The sequence below is a fragment of the Pipistrellus kuhlii genome, unplaced genomic scaffold (assembly GCF_014108245.1).
Source record: "Pipistrellus kuhlii isolate mPipKuh1 unplaced genomic scaffold, mPipKuh1.p scaffold_m20_p_35, whole genome shotgun sequence".
NCBI lineage: Eukaryota > Metazoa > Chordata > Mammalia > Chiroptera > Vespertilionidae > Pipistrellus > Pipistrellus kuhlii.
In genome coordinates this window covers 4,920,172-4,940,122 of record NW_023425535.1, presented here as the reverse complement: position 1 = coordinate 4,940,122, position 19,951 = coordinate 4,920,172, and the positions used below count along the sequence as shown (strand labels likewise).

General features: G+C 54.6%; 1 protein-coding gene across 2 annotated transcripts in view; it reads right to left on the bottom strand.

The window, feature by feature from the left end:
• The window catches only part of GRID1 (glutamate ionotropic receptor delta type subunit 1), a 460,835-nt gene that overhangs the window by 9,099 nt on the left and 431,785 nt on the right, over window positions 1–19,951 (bottom strand). For both annotated transcript variants that reach the window (XM_036461268.2, XM_045570709.1), the window contains one exon: window positions 4,692–4,858. In XM_036461268.2, coding sequence (XP_036317161.1) covers window positions 4,692–4,858 — 167 coding nt within the window. The remainder of the gene's footprint in view (window positions 1–4,691; window positions 4,859–19,951) is intronic.

The following is a 19,951-nucleotide window of genomic DNA, read 5'->3' as shown; positions in this document are numbered from 1 at the left end:
TTTCCAAGTCTAGTCACATATGGCTGTCTCCCAGCATAGACACAGCTGATCCTCACAGCCAATTGGCATGGAGCTCAGTTAGTCCCAGTGATACCAACAACAATCAAGACTTAACTACAACAAGACTGTGCACACAGTCCACAAAGAAGTGCACCAAGAGTGTCCACATCAGGCAACTGTGAGGCTGACCCACTGAATCATATAGAACACCCAGGCCCACAAAGCAACCCTATCAACTCAGGGAAATAGCGAAAATGCTGAAACAAGGACACAGATCACAAACAAAAGAAATGGAGGACAACAAGCGATTGGATATAGAGTTCAAAACCACGGTTATAAGGTTTTTTTTTTAAAGAATTTCCTAGAAAAGGCCGATAAAATAAATGAGACCTATGAGGATATGAAAAGGGATCAACTAGAAATAAAGAATACATTGTCTGAAATAAAAAATATTTACACAGTCCTAAAAAACAGAATGGAAGATCACAAGAATTAAGTCAAAGATTTGGAACACAAAGAGCCAGAGGACACTCTTCTGGAGAAGCAAGAAGACAAGAGAATCCAGAAAGTTGAAGATAATGTAAGAAAACTCTGGGACAACTTCAAGTGAACCAACATCAGAATTATGGTGGTCCCAGAAGAAGAGAGAGAGCAAGATACTGAAAACATACTGGAAGAAATAGTGACAGAAAACTTCCCCCACCTGGTGAAAGAAATAGACTTACAAGTCCAGGAAGCGCACAGAACCCCAAACAAAAAGAATCCAAAGAGGACCACACCAAGACACGTCATAATTAAAATTCCAAGAGCAAAAGACAAAGAGAGAATATTAAAAGCAGCAAGAGAAAAGTATAAAGGAGCACCCATATGATTGTCAGCTCATTTATCAAAGAAACCATGCAGGCCAGACGTGAATGGCAAGAAATATTCAAGGTGATGAATAACAAGAACCTACAGCCAAAAATACTCTACTCAGCAAAGCTATTACTCAGAATCAAAGGCCAGTTAAAGAGTTTTACAAATAAATAAATAAATAAGATAAAATAAATAAATAAATAAATAAATAAAGCTAAAGGAGTTCATCACCACCAAACCAGAATTATATGAATTGCAGAAGGGGGTTCTTTAGGAAGAGGAAGAAAATAAAGATAAAAAAATTATGAACAACAAATACCTATCAACAAGTGAATCTAAAAACCAAGGGAATTAAAAAAATCTGATAAACAATATTAACTGGTGCATATAATAGAATCAGAGGTATGGAAAGGGAGTGGACTGACTATTCTCGGGGAAAAGGGGAGTGGGGGGTACGGGAAGAGACTGAACTGTGCACCTATGGATGAGGACAATGGGGGGTGGGGAAAGGGCAGAGGGTGGGGTGGGAACTTGGTGGAAGAGAGCAATGGAGGGAAAAAATGAGGAACCTTTGTAATAATATGAAGAATAAAGATTTATTAAAAATTAAAATAAATAAATAAATAAATAAAATCAATAAAAATATTTTTAAAACAAAGAAATGTCCTGAGTGCTTCATAAATTGTGTTTAATTCTCATGTCAGCCCTCTGAGAAGTTACTTCCTCTGAGCCACAGAGAGGTGAACCACCTGCCAAGTCCCGTTGCGGCTGGCAGCGTCCGCATTCCCGGGGGGAGAAGGGAAGAAGGGAGGACCTCGGCCTGGGCGGTATGCGGCCCGGCACTCACAGGCTGCCTTGCTGAGAGGCAGCGGGCGCTGACCAGTCCGAGGCCGGTCCTCGGGGGACCGTAGTGGTTCTCAGCACGCTGGTTTCAGGGCTGGAGCCCCGGGCTCCGGCTAGAGAACCTGCCACAGCTGCAGCTGGCGAGCGGCCAAGCTCCTCTCCAGAGCCGAGGCCCTGGGCTCCTGGGCCCCAGGCTGCTGCATGCAAGTTGCCTGGGCTCTTGGGGGTCTGACTCAGGGGAGCGCTGGCCGGGCCCCACTCTCCTGCTCACGCTGAATAGCAGGTTGGCTGCCTCCTTTTGCTGATGTGTCTCCTTTTAGCTACTGTATTTTTTATGCCCAAAATCATTCCAGGATGAATGTGAGGCCATTTATAGGAAAACAGAAAATAAAACAGAAAACAACAAATCAAAAAGAAAATGGAAATGTGTCAGCAACTGAGGAGTGATAAAGCAGTCACAGGCACCACCTGGCTCCTGGCAGGAGGCGGGATAAACGCCTCACGGTGACCCCCACTGCTCCGGGACCCAGCGGGCCCCTCTGCCGGCTGCCCTCCTGTTTTCCAGACACAGACGTGCCAGCGCCATCCTCCCCGGGAATGGAGCTCCTGTACACAATCCCACTGAGGGCTGCGCTGGTCCTAAATGCCCACTCCGCCTGCCGCCGCTCCTCTCCCTGCCGCCCGCTCCGCCCACCAGGCCCTAAGTAAGCACGTGCTCTAAGCTGCCACCAGGCAGCTATGGCCATGGCCTTGTCCTCTGCAGAGCGAGGGGTGCAAACAGAGGAGCTGTGAGCCTGGGCTGGAGGGAGAGCAGACTGAGACCTGCTGTTTCCATGACCCCTTTCTCCTGTAAAGGGCACGAGGGCTGTGGGGACCTGCCCCTCGCTCTCTAGGCGCCCAGCAGGGGCAGCCATGGTCTGCACACATCTGGGTCCCACGGAGCCAGCAGCACAGCCAGCGCAGCGGAGGCTGAGCACTGCGCCGCGCCCATCGCCCCAGGAGGGTGCCTCTGGCCCAGAGGGCTGCGAACAGAGACGGGAGAAGCTGCAGGCGCAGCACAGCCATGGACTCACTCCTCCTCACAGAGCGCGAGGCCCTGAGGCTAGCAAGTAAGAGTCATTCCTCGCCAGAGCACAGGGACACTGGACCAGCCAGGTCTGCTGATGGTGCCCGGGGTCGGAGCAGCCCTCCGGGCCTCGATGGGAGACACTGCTGAGCCCTGAGGTCAGCGAGTGCGGCCGGAGGCCCGGGCCCGGCCCAGGGCAGGCCTGCTTCCCTGGACCCCATCCCCTGCAGGACACCGCCTTCCTTCTGAACCCAGCTTATGGTGGGTGAGCCCCCCTACCCACACCCACCTCCTCCAGGTGGCGTACCTCAGGTCTCCCTCCAACCTCCTGTGAGACCCAGTTGCCCTGACTCCCAGGATGAGATGACGTGGGAGCCGCGGATCTGGCTCTCCCCTCCAGTGAAGGGAGGGTAAGCCCAGCAGGCTTTCGGAGGCCTCTGGCGGGGTGCCTGCAGGGCCCTGGGCTCCTCCCCCAGGACTCTGCCCACCCCCTCCCCCCCAGCTCTGTCTGGCACCTAAGCTCCCTGGTGGCTGACCACCTGCTGCGGAGAGGGGCGCTGGCTGGTGGTCTGTGGGATGCCCTGAGCCTCCCGCCTCAGGGACACAGTGGAGCCCGCCTCCATGCCTGTGACCTGAGAGATTGGGGTCCCACCCCTCCTCCTCTCCTGTCTGCATGCATGCTCAATTAAAACCTAGAGAACCCAGGCCTCATCTCACTTCAGTGATTCCACCCCTTTTCCAGTTTTGCAAACGAGTCTGCAGGGCGAGTCAGAGCTGGTGGGTGAGAGGGCTCATCTGCCTAACGAGAAGACCCCGCCGAGCTCAGGAGCAGGAGAAGGAAGGGGAGAGCCAAACATCCCCTTCCTTCTCCTGCGCCCCCGCCCCCGCCCCCAGGGCCTCAGGGTGCTGGCTGATGGCCTCTGACCACGCTTGCCCTCCTCATGGGGGAGCCTCGGGCTGCAATGAGGGCACCGTTCAGGCCACAGGGCTGAGGCCACGCCTTGCCACCAGGTGGGCCTTCGCTCACAGTCAGCCACAGTCTGGGTTTGGGCACAGCCAGCCCCCGGACACCTCCCTGGGCCCCAGTCCTCCCCTTTGCCCGCCACCTCACAGACTGGTGAGGGCGGCTCTGGCTGAGACATCCTGGCACAGAGCTCCGGGAGCGGCTGGCATCTGGGAAGGCCCCGAGCCGAGGCCAGCCTGGCCGAGGACAGGCACGTCCTGGCGGGACGGGGTGGGAGACTGGTGCTCCGGGAGGCTGGCCAGGTGTCCAGACAGAGCCTCCGGACCACAGACGCAGGAGCCAGACGGCAGGGTCACGGGTGGACGCCTGCCAGCCAACCAGCCGGGAAAGCACAGGCCAGTGCGGGCGGGACCCGCTGCCTCCACACCGCCCTCCGCCCTCCTGCCCCTTTGCTGGTGTGAGGACCAGGGAGCTGGCCTGGGCGACAGGAGCGGCTGTGTCAGCCCGGTACACACACCCCATGGGCCCTGCTCCTCCGACAGCCCTCTGCTGCGTCCACCGTGACTCCCGCTTTGTGTTCATCTTCAGAAGGAAGTGCTTGGCCCTGGCTGGACCCATTACTTATTCAATTTAAACGACTGGGTGCCTCCTCCTCCTCCTCAGGCTGCGAGGCCTCTCCTCTGGGAAGTCCCCTGCTCTCCACCTGCCAGGGTGTCCTCTGTGGCTCTCCCTCCTGGCTGCCGGCCTCGCCCTCCCTCCCTCCCTCCCTCCCTCCCTCCTTTCCTCCCTCCCTCCCTCAGGCTGCCAGAGAGGCCTGCACCTCCTCTCCGGGAGCCTGGGCGGCCCAGGACCCCGGGGCGGGGGCGGGGCAAGCACTGCCTGGTCAGCGCCAGGGAAGGGGTGACAGGATAAGTGCAGGAGACTGTCCTCTCCGGAGCGCCCCCGCCGGCCCTGGGCGCCCACCTCTGGGAGAAGAGGTCCCGGTAGGGGCTGCCATGCTGCAGGGCGATGCCGTAGCCCTTGCTGCTGACGCTGCTGCTGACCACGGTCACCGCGCAGTCGTCGTCGGTCAGCGCCGCGTACTCCAGCACCGCCACGTCCCACAGGAAGGCGTAGCTCCCCATCTTCGCCTGCAAGAGAAGAGCGGTCAGCCCGGCCGGCCTGCGTCCTCCGCCAGCGCCAGCCCTGGATGGCAGGGCCGGGGGCCCCCGGGGCAGCCCTGCCAGCCGCCGGCACCGTGCTCCCTGGCTGTGGCCGCAGGTCCGCCCGCTGCACTGCCACTGGCCCACTGCTGGGGTTGGACAGGGGGTGGTGCCGCCGCTGCAGGCTCCCCGCACCCCTCAGAGCCCAGCTTGCCCTGGCCCCGGGAACTGAGTTTCCCCCAGAGACCTAGGGGAGCATAGAAGCTTCTGTCTGTTATTTCTCCCCAGAACCTGGCTAAGCCCGTAGTGGACAGGCAGATGCCCCAGCTCAGAGCCAGGCGGTGACTCACCGTCTAAGCCAGGCCCTCGCCATGCCAGGAGGATCCGTGAAGGACAGGGTCCTGTGTGAGAGTGCTGCCTGGGTGTCTGCCACCTGCCTGTCACTGCCCATACATGAGAACCTCGTACTAGCGCACACACGCGCACACACACGCGCACACACGGACACACGCACGCGCACGCACTGCCATCCGCCATCCGCCGCCTCAGCAGGCGCTGGAGCCAGAGCACTGTCTGTGCAGGGCCAGCACACGGGGACAGGGGTGGGGGTTGTGGGGAGTGGGGGGTTATGGGGGGTGGGGGAGTGTGAGCCGAGTGGCACTTTGGACAGAGATGCTACGTGGACACAGTGCTTGGCCAACTTAAATGGAGTATGACATTCTTAAAAAAAAATAATAATAAATAAATATATATATACACACACACACACACACACACACACACACACACACATATATATATATATATATATATATATATATATTTTTTTTTTTTTTTTCACAGAGAGGAAGAGAGAGGATAGAGAGTCAGAAACATGATGAGAGAGAATAATCGATCAGCTGCCTCCTGCACCCCCTGCCCCCCGGGGATGTGCCCACAACCAAGATACATGCCCTTGACTGGAATCGAACCTGAGACCTTCGGTCCGCAGGCCGACGCTCTATCCACTGAGCCACACCGGTTTCAGTGAACATGACATCCTTCACGCAGCGGAGTGTGGTCTGTCTCTATGAGAGCAGGTGCCTCTGCCTCTCCCTCCCGCCTCCCGCGGTCCCAAGGAGCAGGGAGGCCGGCGGTGGAGAGGCCCATGCACCGGCGAGGCCTCGGGAAGGAGAGGAGTGGCTCTGGCTTAGAGAAAGCCAAGGGCGTCGGCCCCCATCGGGACGGCCTCTCAGGACTCCCCCCCACACCCGCCCCAGACCACGCCCTCCCTGAAGTCCCTCCACCACCCAGCGGGACAACTGGAAAGGGACCGAGACCACGAGGGGTCCTCCAGCTACAGGGGACCCCCTCAGTCACTGGGAGGCTGGGCACCTTAAACCAAGCCCTGAGCGAGCGGGCAGAGACCAGGTTCGCTGTGCCCGCTGCTAGTGAAGGAGCCTGAGAGCCTCCCACACCGCTGGTCCCTGCTCGACGCCCTCAGCACAGACCCCAGGCCACGGCCTGCTCGCTCCGTGGCCTCTCCCTGCCCACCTTCACCCCAACAAGCAGAGCCGGACCCTCTCTGGCACCCGTCACACAGCTGGCTCCTCTGGTCACGTGGCCACACACAGCCTGAGCCTGCTTCAGGCACGCCTGTCCCTTCCCGGCCCGCTGGTGGGAGTGGCAGGAGCGGGGATTCAGCCATGGCGATGGGGGCCGGGGAACGCCAACCTTAGAGGCTGTTCCAGTTGCTGTGAGGTTTGAAGGAGACACCTGCTCAGGGGCATGAGCGCCTGGGCCCAGACCCCAGCTGTGCGCACAGACCAGCCCCGCCTGCTGGCAGTGGGAGTGCCGGAGGGGCTGGGCACCGGCCTCAGCCTCATTGGGGTGCAGGGTGCACCCTGCCGGGTCCTGGCGAGAATCACAGGCTCGGTACACTGGGTGCGCTGAGAGCCTGCGGCAGAGGGCAGGTGCCGGCCAGTGGCCCGCACTCCAGCGCTTACTTCACCCCACAGCAGCGTGCTGACACTGACCTTCAGGATCACTGGCAGCTCTGTGTGTGAAGGATGGAAACCGAGCCAGTGGTCTTTGGCAGAGGCCGCCTGAGGACCGCCGGGTCCCCCACTCTCTGAGCCTCAGGCCGCGTTCCCTGCAGCTCAGCAAGCGTTTCCCCTGCGGTGGCGGCTGTGCTGAGGGTGAGTGTGGCCAGCCTCTTCCCGGAGCACCGTGTGGGGAATGCAGACTCTGGTAGACCAACCACCACCACAGCCCGCTCCCTCAGGACCTGCAGCTCGGGGCTGATCGCTGCCTCCTGGAGCAGGTGCTCAGTGTGGAATCATTATTAACCAGTGAACCAGATAATAATGCAGATTTTGTCATCAAAGAAAATACGATAATATCAAGAGAAACATCAGAAGTGCTTTATCAAAGTAATGTCCATCGCTAGCTACACATTTCCCCCATCTTTCAGGTAATTGGTGGATACCGTCCCAATAGAACTTTTCTTGTTTTGAGGCAAACCATTCAGTGACCCCACTTTCCACTTCTTTGTACATTTTGAAGTGCTGCTCAGAAAGTGTATGCCATCGATCAGAACAAGTGATAATCTGAAGGAGCAAGGTCTGGTGAATAGGGGGGGGGGGGGTGGTGTGTGTGTTAATACTTCCCAGGCAAGATATTCTAACGTGTGTTTAACTGGTTTTGAAGAGTGTGATGGTGCGTTATCATGAAGCAAAATTACTTTGCCATGTCCTTTGGAACATTCTGGTCATTTTACAATCAAAACATGGTTCAAAATGATTATTTGTTGTCAATAGTGATCAGTATTAATGATTTCACCTGGTTTTAGAATACACCACACCTTCCTGATCCCATCAAACACAGTTACTTTCTGTGATTTGGCCTTGCAGTCGATGTTGATGGTTGACCTGAATCAACCCATGATTCTGTGCATTTGGGATTCTCAAATCCCCTTTTCATCGCCAGTCACAATTTGATGAAAAAAGACTTTCTTTCATGCAGTTGAAGCAACATTTTACTGATGACTTTTCGGTTTTCCATTTGTCTTTCATTCAGTTGATGTGGCACCAATTTTCCTTCCTTTAAAATCTTTCCCATTGCTTGTAAATGATTGGAAATTATTTGCTGAGCAACGTTTAATCTTTCTGCGAGTTGTTTTTGAATTTAACACGATTCTTCATACAATAATGTTGGTAATTGTTGGTCTTCAAACTTTTTCGGTTTACCTGGACGTTCTTTGTCTTTCACATCAAAATCATCACTTGTAAGCATTTACACCAGTGTTCATAAGTGTCTTGAGATGGAGCATGTTCACCATAAGCTTCTCAAAGTAATCAGCAGCACTTTTCTTCAAAATGAATAATTAAAACTTCTCACAAATGCCCTTTTTTTCTTGACACAAAATTTGACCATTTCAAATATTGTAAAAATATCTATGATGTTAACACCTTCAGAAAATTTGACATATGAGTTTTGAAGCTTGATGTCAAGACAACAAAATAGCTTACATATCAAATCACATATATATCAACATACGTGTAACTCTGTCTATTGAAAAAAGACCCGTGTGATTAACTGGTACACCGAGGGCCCAAGGCAGGTCCCTGCACAGCCAGCTCCACTCAGGACCGCCTCCTCCCCTGCTCCCTCAGGGCAGCCTGACAGCTGGTGGCGAAGCATCTGTTCTCCTCCTGAGCAGCCTGGCATTGCACCCGCCAGCGACCCCGGCCCCAGACACTCGCCCGCAGGCAGAGGGCACACTGCTGCCCAGGGACTTGTTTCAAATTGTCCGAAGGCCAGATAAACAGCCTTCTGATCGGAGTTACTCTGCAGGAGACAGCAAGGGTGCTCCGAAAGACAGTGCATTGGCGGCCGGACACAGAAAGGTTACAGAGAACAGATACAGAATGCAAAGAGTCATCCTGGGGAAGGAAGCAGCCTGAGCAGGATTGACACTCGTGTGGCCCACGTCCCAGGAGCGAGCAGAGGGGCTAGCCCCGCAGTGCTCCCTGCATGCGCACAGTAGGAGGTGGGAAGCAGTGCTCCCTGCATGCACACAGTAGGAGGCATGAGGCAGTGCTCCCTGTGCATGCACAGTAGGAGGCATGAGGCAGTGCTCCCTGCATGCGCACAGTAGGAGGCATGAGGCAGTGCTCCCTGTGCATGCACAGTAGGAGGCATGAGGCAGTGCTCCCTGTGCATGCACAGTAGGAGGCATGAGGCAGTGCTCCCTGTGCATGCACAGTAGGAGGCATGAGGCAGTGCTCCCTGCATGCGCACAGTAGGAGGCATGAGGCAGTGCTCCCTGTGCATGCACAGTAGGAGGCATGAGGCAGTGCTTCCTGTGTATGCACAGTAGGAGGCATGAGGCAGTGCTCCCTGTGCAGGCACAGTAGGAGGCAGTCCCCAGGCCGTTCCTTGCATTGCCCAGGCACGATACCTGGCACACAGTTGGTGCAGAATGAGGTGTGAAGAACTGAAGGGATGAATGCTAACTTCTGGGAAGCCCGTGCCTTGAATCAAAGCGAGCTGGTCAGGGAGGCCTGCTCCCCTAGAGCGCCTCCATGGACCGCATCCACAGGCACCTGGGCCTCTGCCTGAGTCACCTCTAATACTCCACAACAAATCAAATACTGATGAACAATCACACTGAGCACCATCTGTTCAAACCTATGTCTGCAAACGGGAGGCAGGAGGCTCAGCAGGAGGCTCAGGGGAGGCGGAGGCTCAGGGGAGGCAGGGGGCTGAGGGGAGGCGGAGGCTGAGGGGAGGCAGAGGCTGAGGGGAGGCAGAGGCTGAGGGGAGGCAGGGGGCTGAGGGGAGGCAGAGGCTGAGGGGAGGCAGAGGCTGAGGGGAGGCAGGGGGCTGAGGGGAGGCAGGGGGCTGAGGGGAGGCAGAGGCTGAGGGGAGGCGGAGGCTGAGGGGAGGCGGAGGCTCAGGGGAGGCAGAGGCTCAGGGGAGGCAGGGGGCTGAGGGGAGGCAGGGGGCTGAGGGGAGGCGGAGGCTCAGGGGAGGCAGAGGCTCAGGGGAGGCAGAGGCTCAGGGGAGGCAGGGGGCTGAGGGGAGGCAGAGGCTCAGGGGAGGCGGAGGCTGAGGGGAGGCGGAGGCTGAGGGGAGGCAGGGGGCTGAGGGGAGGCAGAGGCTGAGGGGAGGCAGAGGCTGAGGGGAGGCAGAGGCTCAGGGGAGGCAGAGGCTCAGGGGAGGCAGGGGGCTGAGGGGAGGCGGAGGCTGAGGGGAGGCGGAGGCTCAGGGGAGGCGGAGGCTGAGGGGAGGCGGAGGCTGAGGGGAGGCGGAGGCTGAGGGGAGGCAGAGGCTCAGGGGAGGCAGAGGCTGAGGGGAGGCGGAGGCTCAGGGGAGGCGGAGGCTCAGGGGAGGCACAGGCAGAGGGGAGGCAGGGGGCTGAGGGGAGGCGGAGGCTGAGGGGAGGCAGGGGGCTGAGGGGAGGCAGAGGCTGAGGGGAGGCGGAGGCTCAGGGGAGGCGGAGGCTCAGGGGAGGCAGAGGCAGAGGGGAGGCAGGGGGCTGAGGGGAGGCAGAGGCAGAGGGGAGGCAGGGGGCTGAGGGGAGGCAGAGGCAGAGGGGAGGCAGGGGGCTGAGGGGAGGCAGAGGCTGAGGGGAGGCAGAGGCTCAGGGGAGGCAGGGGGCTGAGGGGAGGCAGAGGCTGAGGGGAGGCAGAGGCTCAGGGGAGGCAGGGGGCTGAGGGGAGGCAGAGGCTGAGGGGAGGCGGAGGCTCAGGGGAGGCGGAGGCTGAGGGGAGGCAGGGGGCTGAGGGGAGGCGGAGGCTCAGGGGAGGCGGAGGCTGAGGGGAGGCAGAGGCTGAGGGGAGGCGGAGGCTGAGGGGAGGCAGAGGCTGAGGAGAGGCGGAGGCTGAGGGGAGGCGGAGGCTGAGGGGAGGCAGAGGCTGAGGGGAGGCGGAGGCTGAGGGGAGGCGGAGGCTGAGGGGAGGCGGGGGGCTGAGGGGAGGCGGAGGCTGAGGGGAGGCGGAGGCTCAGGGGAGGCAGAGGCTCAGGGGAGGCGGAGGCTGAGGGGAGGCGGAGGCTGAGGGGAGGCAGGGGGCTGAGGGGAGGCAGAGGCTCAGGGGAGGCGGAGGCTCAGGGGAGGCGGAGGCTCAGGGGAGGCAGGAGGCTCAGGGGAGGCGGAGGCTGAGGGGAAGCAGAGGCTCAGGGGTGGCAGGAGGCTCAGGGAGGCAGAGGCTCAGGGGAGGCGGAGGCTGAGGGGAGGCGGAGGCTGAGGGGAGGCGGAGGCTCAGGGGAGGCGGAGGCTCAGGGGTGGCAGGAGGCTCAGGGAGGCAGAGGCTCAGGGGAGGCGGAGGCTGATGGGAGGCAGAGGCTGAGGGGAGGCAGAGGCTGAGGGGAGGCAGAGGCTGAGGGGAGGCGGAGGCTGAGGGGAGGCAGGGGGCTGAGGGGAGGCGGAGGCTGAGGGGAGGCAGGGGGCTGAGGGGAGGCAGGGCGCTGAGGGGAGGCGGAGGCTGAGGGGAGGCAGGGGGCTGAGGGGAGGCGGAGGCTCAGGGGAGGCAGGAGGCTCAGGGGAGGCGGAGGCTGAGGGGAAGCAGAGGCTCAGGGGTGGCAGGAGGCTCAGGGAGGCAGAGGCTCAGGGGAGGCGGAGGCTGAGGGGAGGCGGAGGCTGAGGGGAGGCGGAGGCTGAGGGGAGGCGGAGGCTGAGGGGAGGCGGAGGCTGAGGGGAGGCAGGGGGCTGAGGGGAGGCGGAGGCTGAGGGGAGGCAGGGGGCTGAGGGGAGGCAGGGGGCTGAGGGGAGGCGGAGGCTGAGGAGAGGCGGAGGCTGAGGGGAGGCGGAGGCTGAGGGGAGGCGGAGGCTGAGGGGAGGCGGAGGCTGAGGGGAGGCAGAGGCTCAGGGGAGGCAGGGGGCTGAGGGGAGGCGGAGGCTGAGGGGAGGCAGAGGCTGAGGGGAGGCGGAGGCTGAGGGGAGGCAGAGGCTCAGGGGAGGCAGAGGCTGAGGGGAGGCGGAGGCTGAGGGGAGGCAGAGGCTGAGGGGAGGCGGAGGCTGAGGGGAGGCAGAGGCTCAGGGGAGGCAGGGGGCTGAGGGGAGGCGGAGGCTGAGGGGAGGCGGAGGCTCAGGGGAGGCAGGGCGCTGAGGGGAGGCAGAGGCTCAGGGGAGGCAGGGGGCTGAGGGTAGGCGGAGGCTGAGGGGAGGCGGAGGCTCAGGGGAGGCAGGGGGCTGAGGGGAGGCGGGGGCTGAGGGGAGGCGGAGGCTGAGGGGAGGCGGAGGCTGAGGGGAGGCGGAGGCTCAGGGGAGGCAGGGGGCTGAGGGGAGGCGGAGGCTCAGGGGTGGCAGGAGGCTCAGGGAGGCAGGTCCTCACACAGACACTCACGGCTCCCACCCTGCTGCTCATGCCCTGGCCCCATGGGGCCCAGGAGGTTCATCTCTTCTCTGTCCTCAGGTCATGCTGCTATGGCCCGAGAAGCGCCCTGTGAGCTGCGGTGCTAGTCCGCCCTCACAGCACCTCAGTCCTGTTTGTCCTGCAACTTTGTCCAGGCGTTAGTTTGCCGAGATCACACCTCTGAACAACGAGTGCAAGAACCTTGCAGCCTCCAGCTCCCCCCACACGGGGCCACACCCGCTGGCCTCCCCCAGCCGCTTCTGCTTTGAGGCCCTCTGGGTGAGACGGTGCAGGCGACCGGGAAAGGACAGCGGTGGTGGAGCCTCGGTCAGCGCGGCTCCTCCCTGGGCCCTTCAGCCCCCTGGCTGGGCCCCGCCAGGGTCTGTGCTAAACGCAGAGAGGCAGAGTGTTGAGGTGACCACGGCTGACCCTCAGAGGGCCCCTTACTCTGTGCAGACCACCCCTGCGGCTTCTGTCCACACACTCATCCCGAGCCCTGCGCGCTGTATCCTCCGCAGCCTTTGCTGGACACCGCCCTGAGGGCGCCCAGCACGGCCCGGCTCCGGGGCGGGCACCACATGCTCGGCACAGGAGGAGATACAGCGGCGGGCATCTTTCCTCAGGGCTCAGGCTCAGCAGCAAGCTCTGGGCTCTCCTCTCAGGATGCGCAGCTCTGGGGAGTCGGGAATCAGAAGGACTGGCCCTGGAGGGCAGGGCTCAACCACAGCTCCAGGCAGCCCAGGTGCTGGACCCTCAGGATGCAGGGCGCCGCCACTGCCCGTGTGACCAGCACTGTCCATGTGACCGGCACTGCCCATGTGACCAGCTCTGCCCATGTGACCAGCTCTGCCCATGTGACCAGCTGGGGTCTGAGACCAGGGCTACTGCTGGGGATTATTGAAGTAGTAGAGACAGCAAATTCCACATCTACCCTCACCATCCCCTCACTGTTCTGCTTTCTTTACCTGATCCTGGGCGACATGCTTTTACTGTTCCCTCCCCTTTTCCGGATTTGAGCTAATCCACCTTTCATCTCACTCTCTGCCTCTCTATCTGTCTCTCTGCCCATCTCTATCTACGTGTGTGATGTAGCTTTCTCTCTCTCTCACCCCCACACACAGATACACAGTCACACACACAGACACACACAAACACACACACATGCTTTAAAAGGTGGAGTCAAAGGCAGTCCTGATCCCCATCCCCATGGCAGGAGAGGCTGACCGCCCATCCCACGGAGACAGCTCCTGCAAACAGGGCCCCTGGGGAGGGTGACGGTGAGGCGGGCGGGACACCAGGAACAGTAATAAACACGGTATCAGGAGTCAGATAATCTGTGTGCAAATTGTTTAACCTTTCTGAATTTTGCGTTCCTTGTTTTCAAAAGGAAAATTTCATAAAATACCCTCAAGGGTGAAGATAAAATGCACACAATGTCATATATAATAACTTTTTATAAATGTTACTTTTCTTCCCTCTCTCTCCCTCTTGTCCTCAAACAACATTATACTGACAAAATGTAAATAAAATAAGCTTTAAATTGCTAGGAATCTGGCTGATGCAATAAATCAAAACTGTTTTCAAAAGCAACCCCTCCTTGATTTTAATTTAATCAAATGACAAACCAGTTCAAATGTAAAAACTTAAATCACAAAACTAAAGGCACAAGCACTCGGTGGAGAAATAGAGTGAAATCAGCCCGATTTGTAGCAGGCGCTAAGGGGAGGCGATGCCGCCTGGGTGCAGATCAACCAGAGGGCAGAGGAAATTGAGAAATAAAACCCCCGACAGAGAGCATCCCCCGCCCCGCTCCTGAGCAGTTTGAAATCATCAGGATAGCATGACGGCACTGGTACTGGTTGATTCCAAAGCTCACCCGAGCAAATTATAATAATCGCAAAAACTAACTGAAGAATTCATAACGAGATTTACTTAGTAATGCTCAAACCGAGAGGAAAGTAACTGAATAAGAGGAACTGTGGGGTTTTCCTTGATTCTTGGGCTGCATTAACCCAAACCAATGAGAGTCGAACGGAATTAAGAAGCGGCTCTACAAAGGGCAGTGCGGCCAGCTGTGGGGATGCTGCTACAGCAGAGACTAGGCCAGTCCGAAGGCACAGAGCAAGGAAGCAGGGGGGGGCAGGGGGGAGAGAGGGGCCGTATGAGAGGGGCTGAGGCTCCACCTTGATCCTGCATCTCCAGTTTTGCAGTCACCAGGCAATGCCACCCTGGCTGGAGTGAGAAAGACAAAGCTCCAAACCTGGGTCCAGTGCTAACGAAAGCCCGGGTTCAGCTAGTCTTTGCCCTCCTACTCCTCTGCCTGCCTCTGTAACAGAGGAAGCGACACTGAGCTGCTGACAGGGACAGACCACGGGCTCCATCGCGCCTCTGTGGCCTCTGGCGAGCGGCCTGGTGACTAAACTGATCTCCTGATTGTCCAAACATCGACCAAGGCCCGACAGAAGGAAGGTCAGGCATAAAGTAAGAAAAACATCTTTTATTTTTGAAGTAATGTACTGTCCCAGGTCAGCCTTTGTTTTCACTTTGGCCTTATACCAATTCTAACTCAGCTCTAAGAGAAGAGTGAAGTACACCTTTAGCCACTGAGCTCAGCACCAGCGAATGAGTGCTGGGAATGAATGAATGGGTACCATGCAGACTTCATACAGTAAATCATTGTACTGCCCACATTTGGGGAAGGGGGTGTCTGTGCATAGTCAGACTGTTAAATTAGATATCTGACCATGATCTCACGCTAGTTCCTCAACCATGCCAGGGTCCCCGGGCCAAGGAAAAACGAGTTGAAAGGAAAGGGATTTCCTCCACACTCATCCACAGAACAATAAAGCAAAATATGTAAGGAGAAAGAAAAGGAAAAAAATCACAATGAAGGATATGAAAAAAATAGAAAAATACCCATTATAAAAAAAAAAAAAAGGTTCATACAGAAGACAAATCCACAGGATCTGATAAAAAAAAAAAAAAATCCACTGAAGCCTGGGTTTTCTTTTCATCCCAAAGATCAGAATAAAGTTAACTTATAGCCCTGCTTATGGTGATACTCAGTGATATACTGTGTTAAGTGCTTTAAATATTTATGTCCTTTTTTTGACACCATAATTTTACTTTAAAAAATTTGACCTAAAGAAATAAATTTAGTAACTGCAAATCCATTGCCAGTCATGATAATGTTCATTATAATTCCTATATTTGTGAAAAATTAGAAATCACCCAAATGACAATGGAGAAGGAAATGTTATTTTACATATATTTGATGAAATATTAATTAACGTGTGTGCCAGCATGCAGAACCCGCAAGAGAAAAGGTTGTGAGCTTGGGCTACTGCAGAATCATCCAGACCAGTGGTCCGCAAACTGTGGCTTTCCAACAGTTGCCACTGCAACCGAACTAATTAACCATATATAACAAACCTACAATAAGCATCATACTCAACAGCATCATACTCAATGGGCAAAAACTAAAACCACTTCCCTAAGAACAGGAACAAGACAGGGATGTCTGCTTTCACCACTCTTATTCAACACAATAATAGAAGTCTTAGCCCCAGCATTTAGACAACAAGAAGAAATAAAGACATCCATATTGGAAAAGAGGAAGTAAAATTCTCATTATTCGCAGATGACATGATATTATGCATAGAAAACCCTAAAGACTCCACCAAAAAACTACTAGATTTCATAAATGAATTTGGCAATGTAGCAGGATACAAAATCAACACCCTAAAATCTATGGCTTTTTATACACCAATAATGAATTCTCAGAGAAAGAAACTAAACAAATAATTCCATTTACCACTGCAACAACATAATTAAGATACTTAGGGAAAAAACTTAAACAATGAGGTAAAAGACTTGTATTCAGAAAAATATAGGATGTTGAAAAAAGATACAGGAAGATATAAACAAGTGGAAGAGTACACCTTGTTCATGATTGGCAGAAGTGACATCATTAAAATGTCCATACTACCCGAGGCAATCTACAGATTTAATGCATCCCCTATTAAAAACCCAACAGCATATTTCACAGATCTAGAACTAACTCTCCAGAATTTTATGTGGAACCAAAAAAGATCCCAAATAGCTGCAGCAATCTTGAGAAATAAAAAGAGGGATCACCATACCAGATATCAAGCTATACTACAAAACCACTGTTCTCAAAACTGCCTGGTACTGGCACATGAACAGACATATAGACCAATGGAACTGAACAGAGAACCCAGGAATCATCCCAAGCCATTACACTCAATTAATATTTATCAAAGGAGGCAAGAGCTTACAATGGAGTCAAAATAGTCTCTTCAATAAACAGTACTGGGGAAATTAGATGCAATAAAATGATGCTAGGCCACCTACTTACATCATACACAAAAATAAACTCAAAATGGATAAAGGACTTAAATTTAAGTCACAAAACCATAAAATTATAGAAAAAAACATAGGCAGCAAAATCTCAGACATTTTGTTAGCAGCATGTTTACAGATACAGCTCCTAGGGCAAAGGAAACTAAGGAGAAAATAAATCAATGGGACTACATCAAAACAAAAAGATTCTGCACAGCAGAAGAAAACAGAGCCCTGTTTAGAAGAACATGTTTGGCAATGAAACATCTGACAAAGATTTAATCTCCAAAATATATGAGGAACTCAGACAACTTCACAAAGGAAGACAGCCCTGACCAGTGTGGCTCAGTGGATAGAACGTCGGCCTGTAGACTCAAAGGTCCCAGGTTTGATTCTGGTCAAGGGCATGTACCTTAGTTTCAGGCACATACCCAGCAGAGGGTGTGCAAGATGCAGCTGATGGATACTTCTCTCTCATCAATGTTTCTAACTCTCTATCCCTCTCCCTTCCTCTCTATAACAAAAAAATCAATAAAATATTTTTTAAAAAAACAAAAGGAAGATAAACAATCCAATAAAAAATGTGCAAAGGACTAGTAAATAGATACCTCTCCAAAGGGAACATACAGATGCCCAAGAGACATATGAGAACATGCTCAAAGTCACTGATCATCAGAGATGCAAATCAAAACGACAATGCGATATCATCTCACACATGTCAGAACAGCTATCATCAACAAATCATCAAATGACAAATGCTGGAGAGGATGCGGAGAAAAGGGAACCCTTTGGGAATGCAGACTGGGAATGCAGACTGGTGCAGCCATTGTGGAGAACAGTATGGCATTTCCTCAAAAATTTAAATATGGAACTGCCATTTGACTCAGTGATCCCACTTCTAGGAATATATCCTCCTAAGAAACTCGAAACACCAATCAGAAAGAATGTATACACTCCTATGTTCATAGCAGCACAACTTACAATAGCTAACATCTGGAAACAACCTAAGTGCCCACCAGCAGATGAGGGGATAAAAAGCTGTGGCACATCTACACAGTGGAATACTATGCTGCTATAAAAAAGAAGGATTCTTACCCTTTGAGATGGCATGGAGGGGCCTGGGGAGTATCATGCAAAGCAAAATAAGACAGAGAAAGACAAGTATCACATGGTCTCCCCTCATATGTGGAGTCTAATGAGCAAAAAAAAATGATTAACAAAATAGATCCAGAGACATAGAAAAATGAAATCTCAGAAAGAAGTTGGGGGAGGGTGGGTGTGAAGAGATCAACCAAAGAACTTATAGGCATATATGCATGGCCCATGGACACAGACAATAGGGCGGTGAGGGCCTGGGGTGGGGTGGGAGGCAAGCTATAAGGGGTCATGGGGGTGAGGGGAAAGGGGATGTATGTAGTACTTTCAATAAAGATTTAACTTCAAAAATATGTGTGGGGTTTTATCAATATTAAAATATTCTAACTCCTCAACATATACCATTAAGAAAATGAGTGGGCAAGTTACTGACTGGGAATTAATTATATTTGCTGTACTTACATTTCACCAAAGACCTGTATCCATAAAATATGTTTAAAACTCATCTAAACCACACAGTGAATATTCAGTGTCCAGTAAAGCCTGACGAAGGACTTGAGCACACAGTACTTGGAAGATGCTACTCAGACGGCCAGTGAGCACATGAGAGGATGGCCGTCCTCAGCCACCAGAGGATCGTGGCTCGGCACAGTGCCTTCACATCGATACCGCACTGTCTGCCAGAGCCCACAGCCCAACGGCTGCTGGCGTCCAGCTCTGAACGCAACAGTATGCAGGACAACGTGACCAGTGGGAGAAACACGGAATGGCCACATTTTAGGTGGGGGCAGTTTCCCACAAACACACCACCACCGTGACCCGGCACTCTATGCTCTCATATTTAGCAAAGAGAATTGACAATAAATCCCCACCAAATATGCATGAAATCATTACACTGTCATTTCTAATCGCCATAAATGGGCAACAGCTTAAACGTACGCCAACTGGAGAGTAAGTTAAAAAGTGAGGTTTGTTGAGACAAAGGAAGAGATTACCATTCAAAGGGGGGAAAGAAGTAAGTACTGATAGCCAGGGCTTCACAGACAACCTCAGAGCGTTTGGCGGGAGAAAAAAACTAAGCCCAAATGTGCATGTTCTGTTTCCCCACTGAATTCCCAAAGCGGGCCCATCCGATCCGTGGCACTGGGGAGCAGAGTGGGTGCTGCCGGGAGCAGGGGGCGGTCTGGGAGGTGACATGTGAAGGTCTTCCAGGTGCTGCTGTGTTCCACGTGTCACTCTGGATGCTGAGTGCACTTTGTACACAACGGTCTAAAGTTGGATTTGGCCCTCGGGCCTTGTGTTTGACACATGTGGTCTAAACCCATGAAGTTAACAGCATGTGCATTTCATTGTACATCAGCATATCTCATGACAGGAGGAGGTCTATTTGTCTCCACACTCTCATTCGCTGCTTCTCCTAACACAGAGGAGGTGCAGAGGCAGTTTGGGCATCTCTGGCTGCCAGCCAGCGCTGCTGTCCGCACTGCCCTCTCTCGGCATAGGATACGCCCCGCCCTGGTGGTTCTCCCTCTCACAGAGCTCCGGGGCTGTCCAGCAGGGAGCTCAGGGAGCCTGGAGACATGCCACCCGTGAGCTCTGCGTTCTCTTGGGCGAGTTACTGAATGTTAGACCAGCCCGACGGGAGGCCAGGCCTGGACCAGCAGAAGCCAGTCCGCCGGACGCTCTAGAGCACATGTGTCAAACACAAGGCCTGCGGGCCAAATCCGTCCCGCCAGGCCTTGCAATGTGGCCCACACCGTGCTGTCATCACTGCACTCTGCTGCGTTTCCATCACAATGACAGTTTATGACTGTTCAGTAAACCATTCGGCCCGCGATTTAGGCTGGATTTTAGATTTTGGCCCCTTCTCTGATTGAGTTCGACACCCCTACTCTAGAGGAAGGGAGTTGGAAAGCTGAAGAAACACAGCCCACGGACAACAATGGAGTCTGACTTCGCGTTACCAAGTTGTTGTATAAATTTGAATCATTCGCCCTAGCTGATGTTTTTAATAGTTTGGAAATCAAAGATAAAACCACAGACTGGGAAGCTTTGCTGCGACCATGGTTGGGGGGTGGGGGGGGGGCGCTAAGGCTTCAGCCTGAGTTGATGGAAAGAGGAGGAACCGCGAAGACAGAGGGGTAGCCTGGCGGGCGCTAGGGAAAGAGACGAGGACCTGGCCTTGGAGGGAGGCCACAGTGAGACTCAGGGTCAGGGGGCAGGAGCCAGCCGCCATATCTCTGAGGCTCTGCCACTTCTGCATAATGGCAGCAACGCTGAGCAGGAA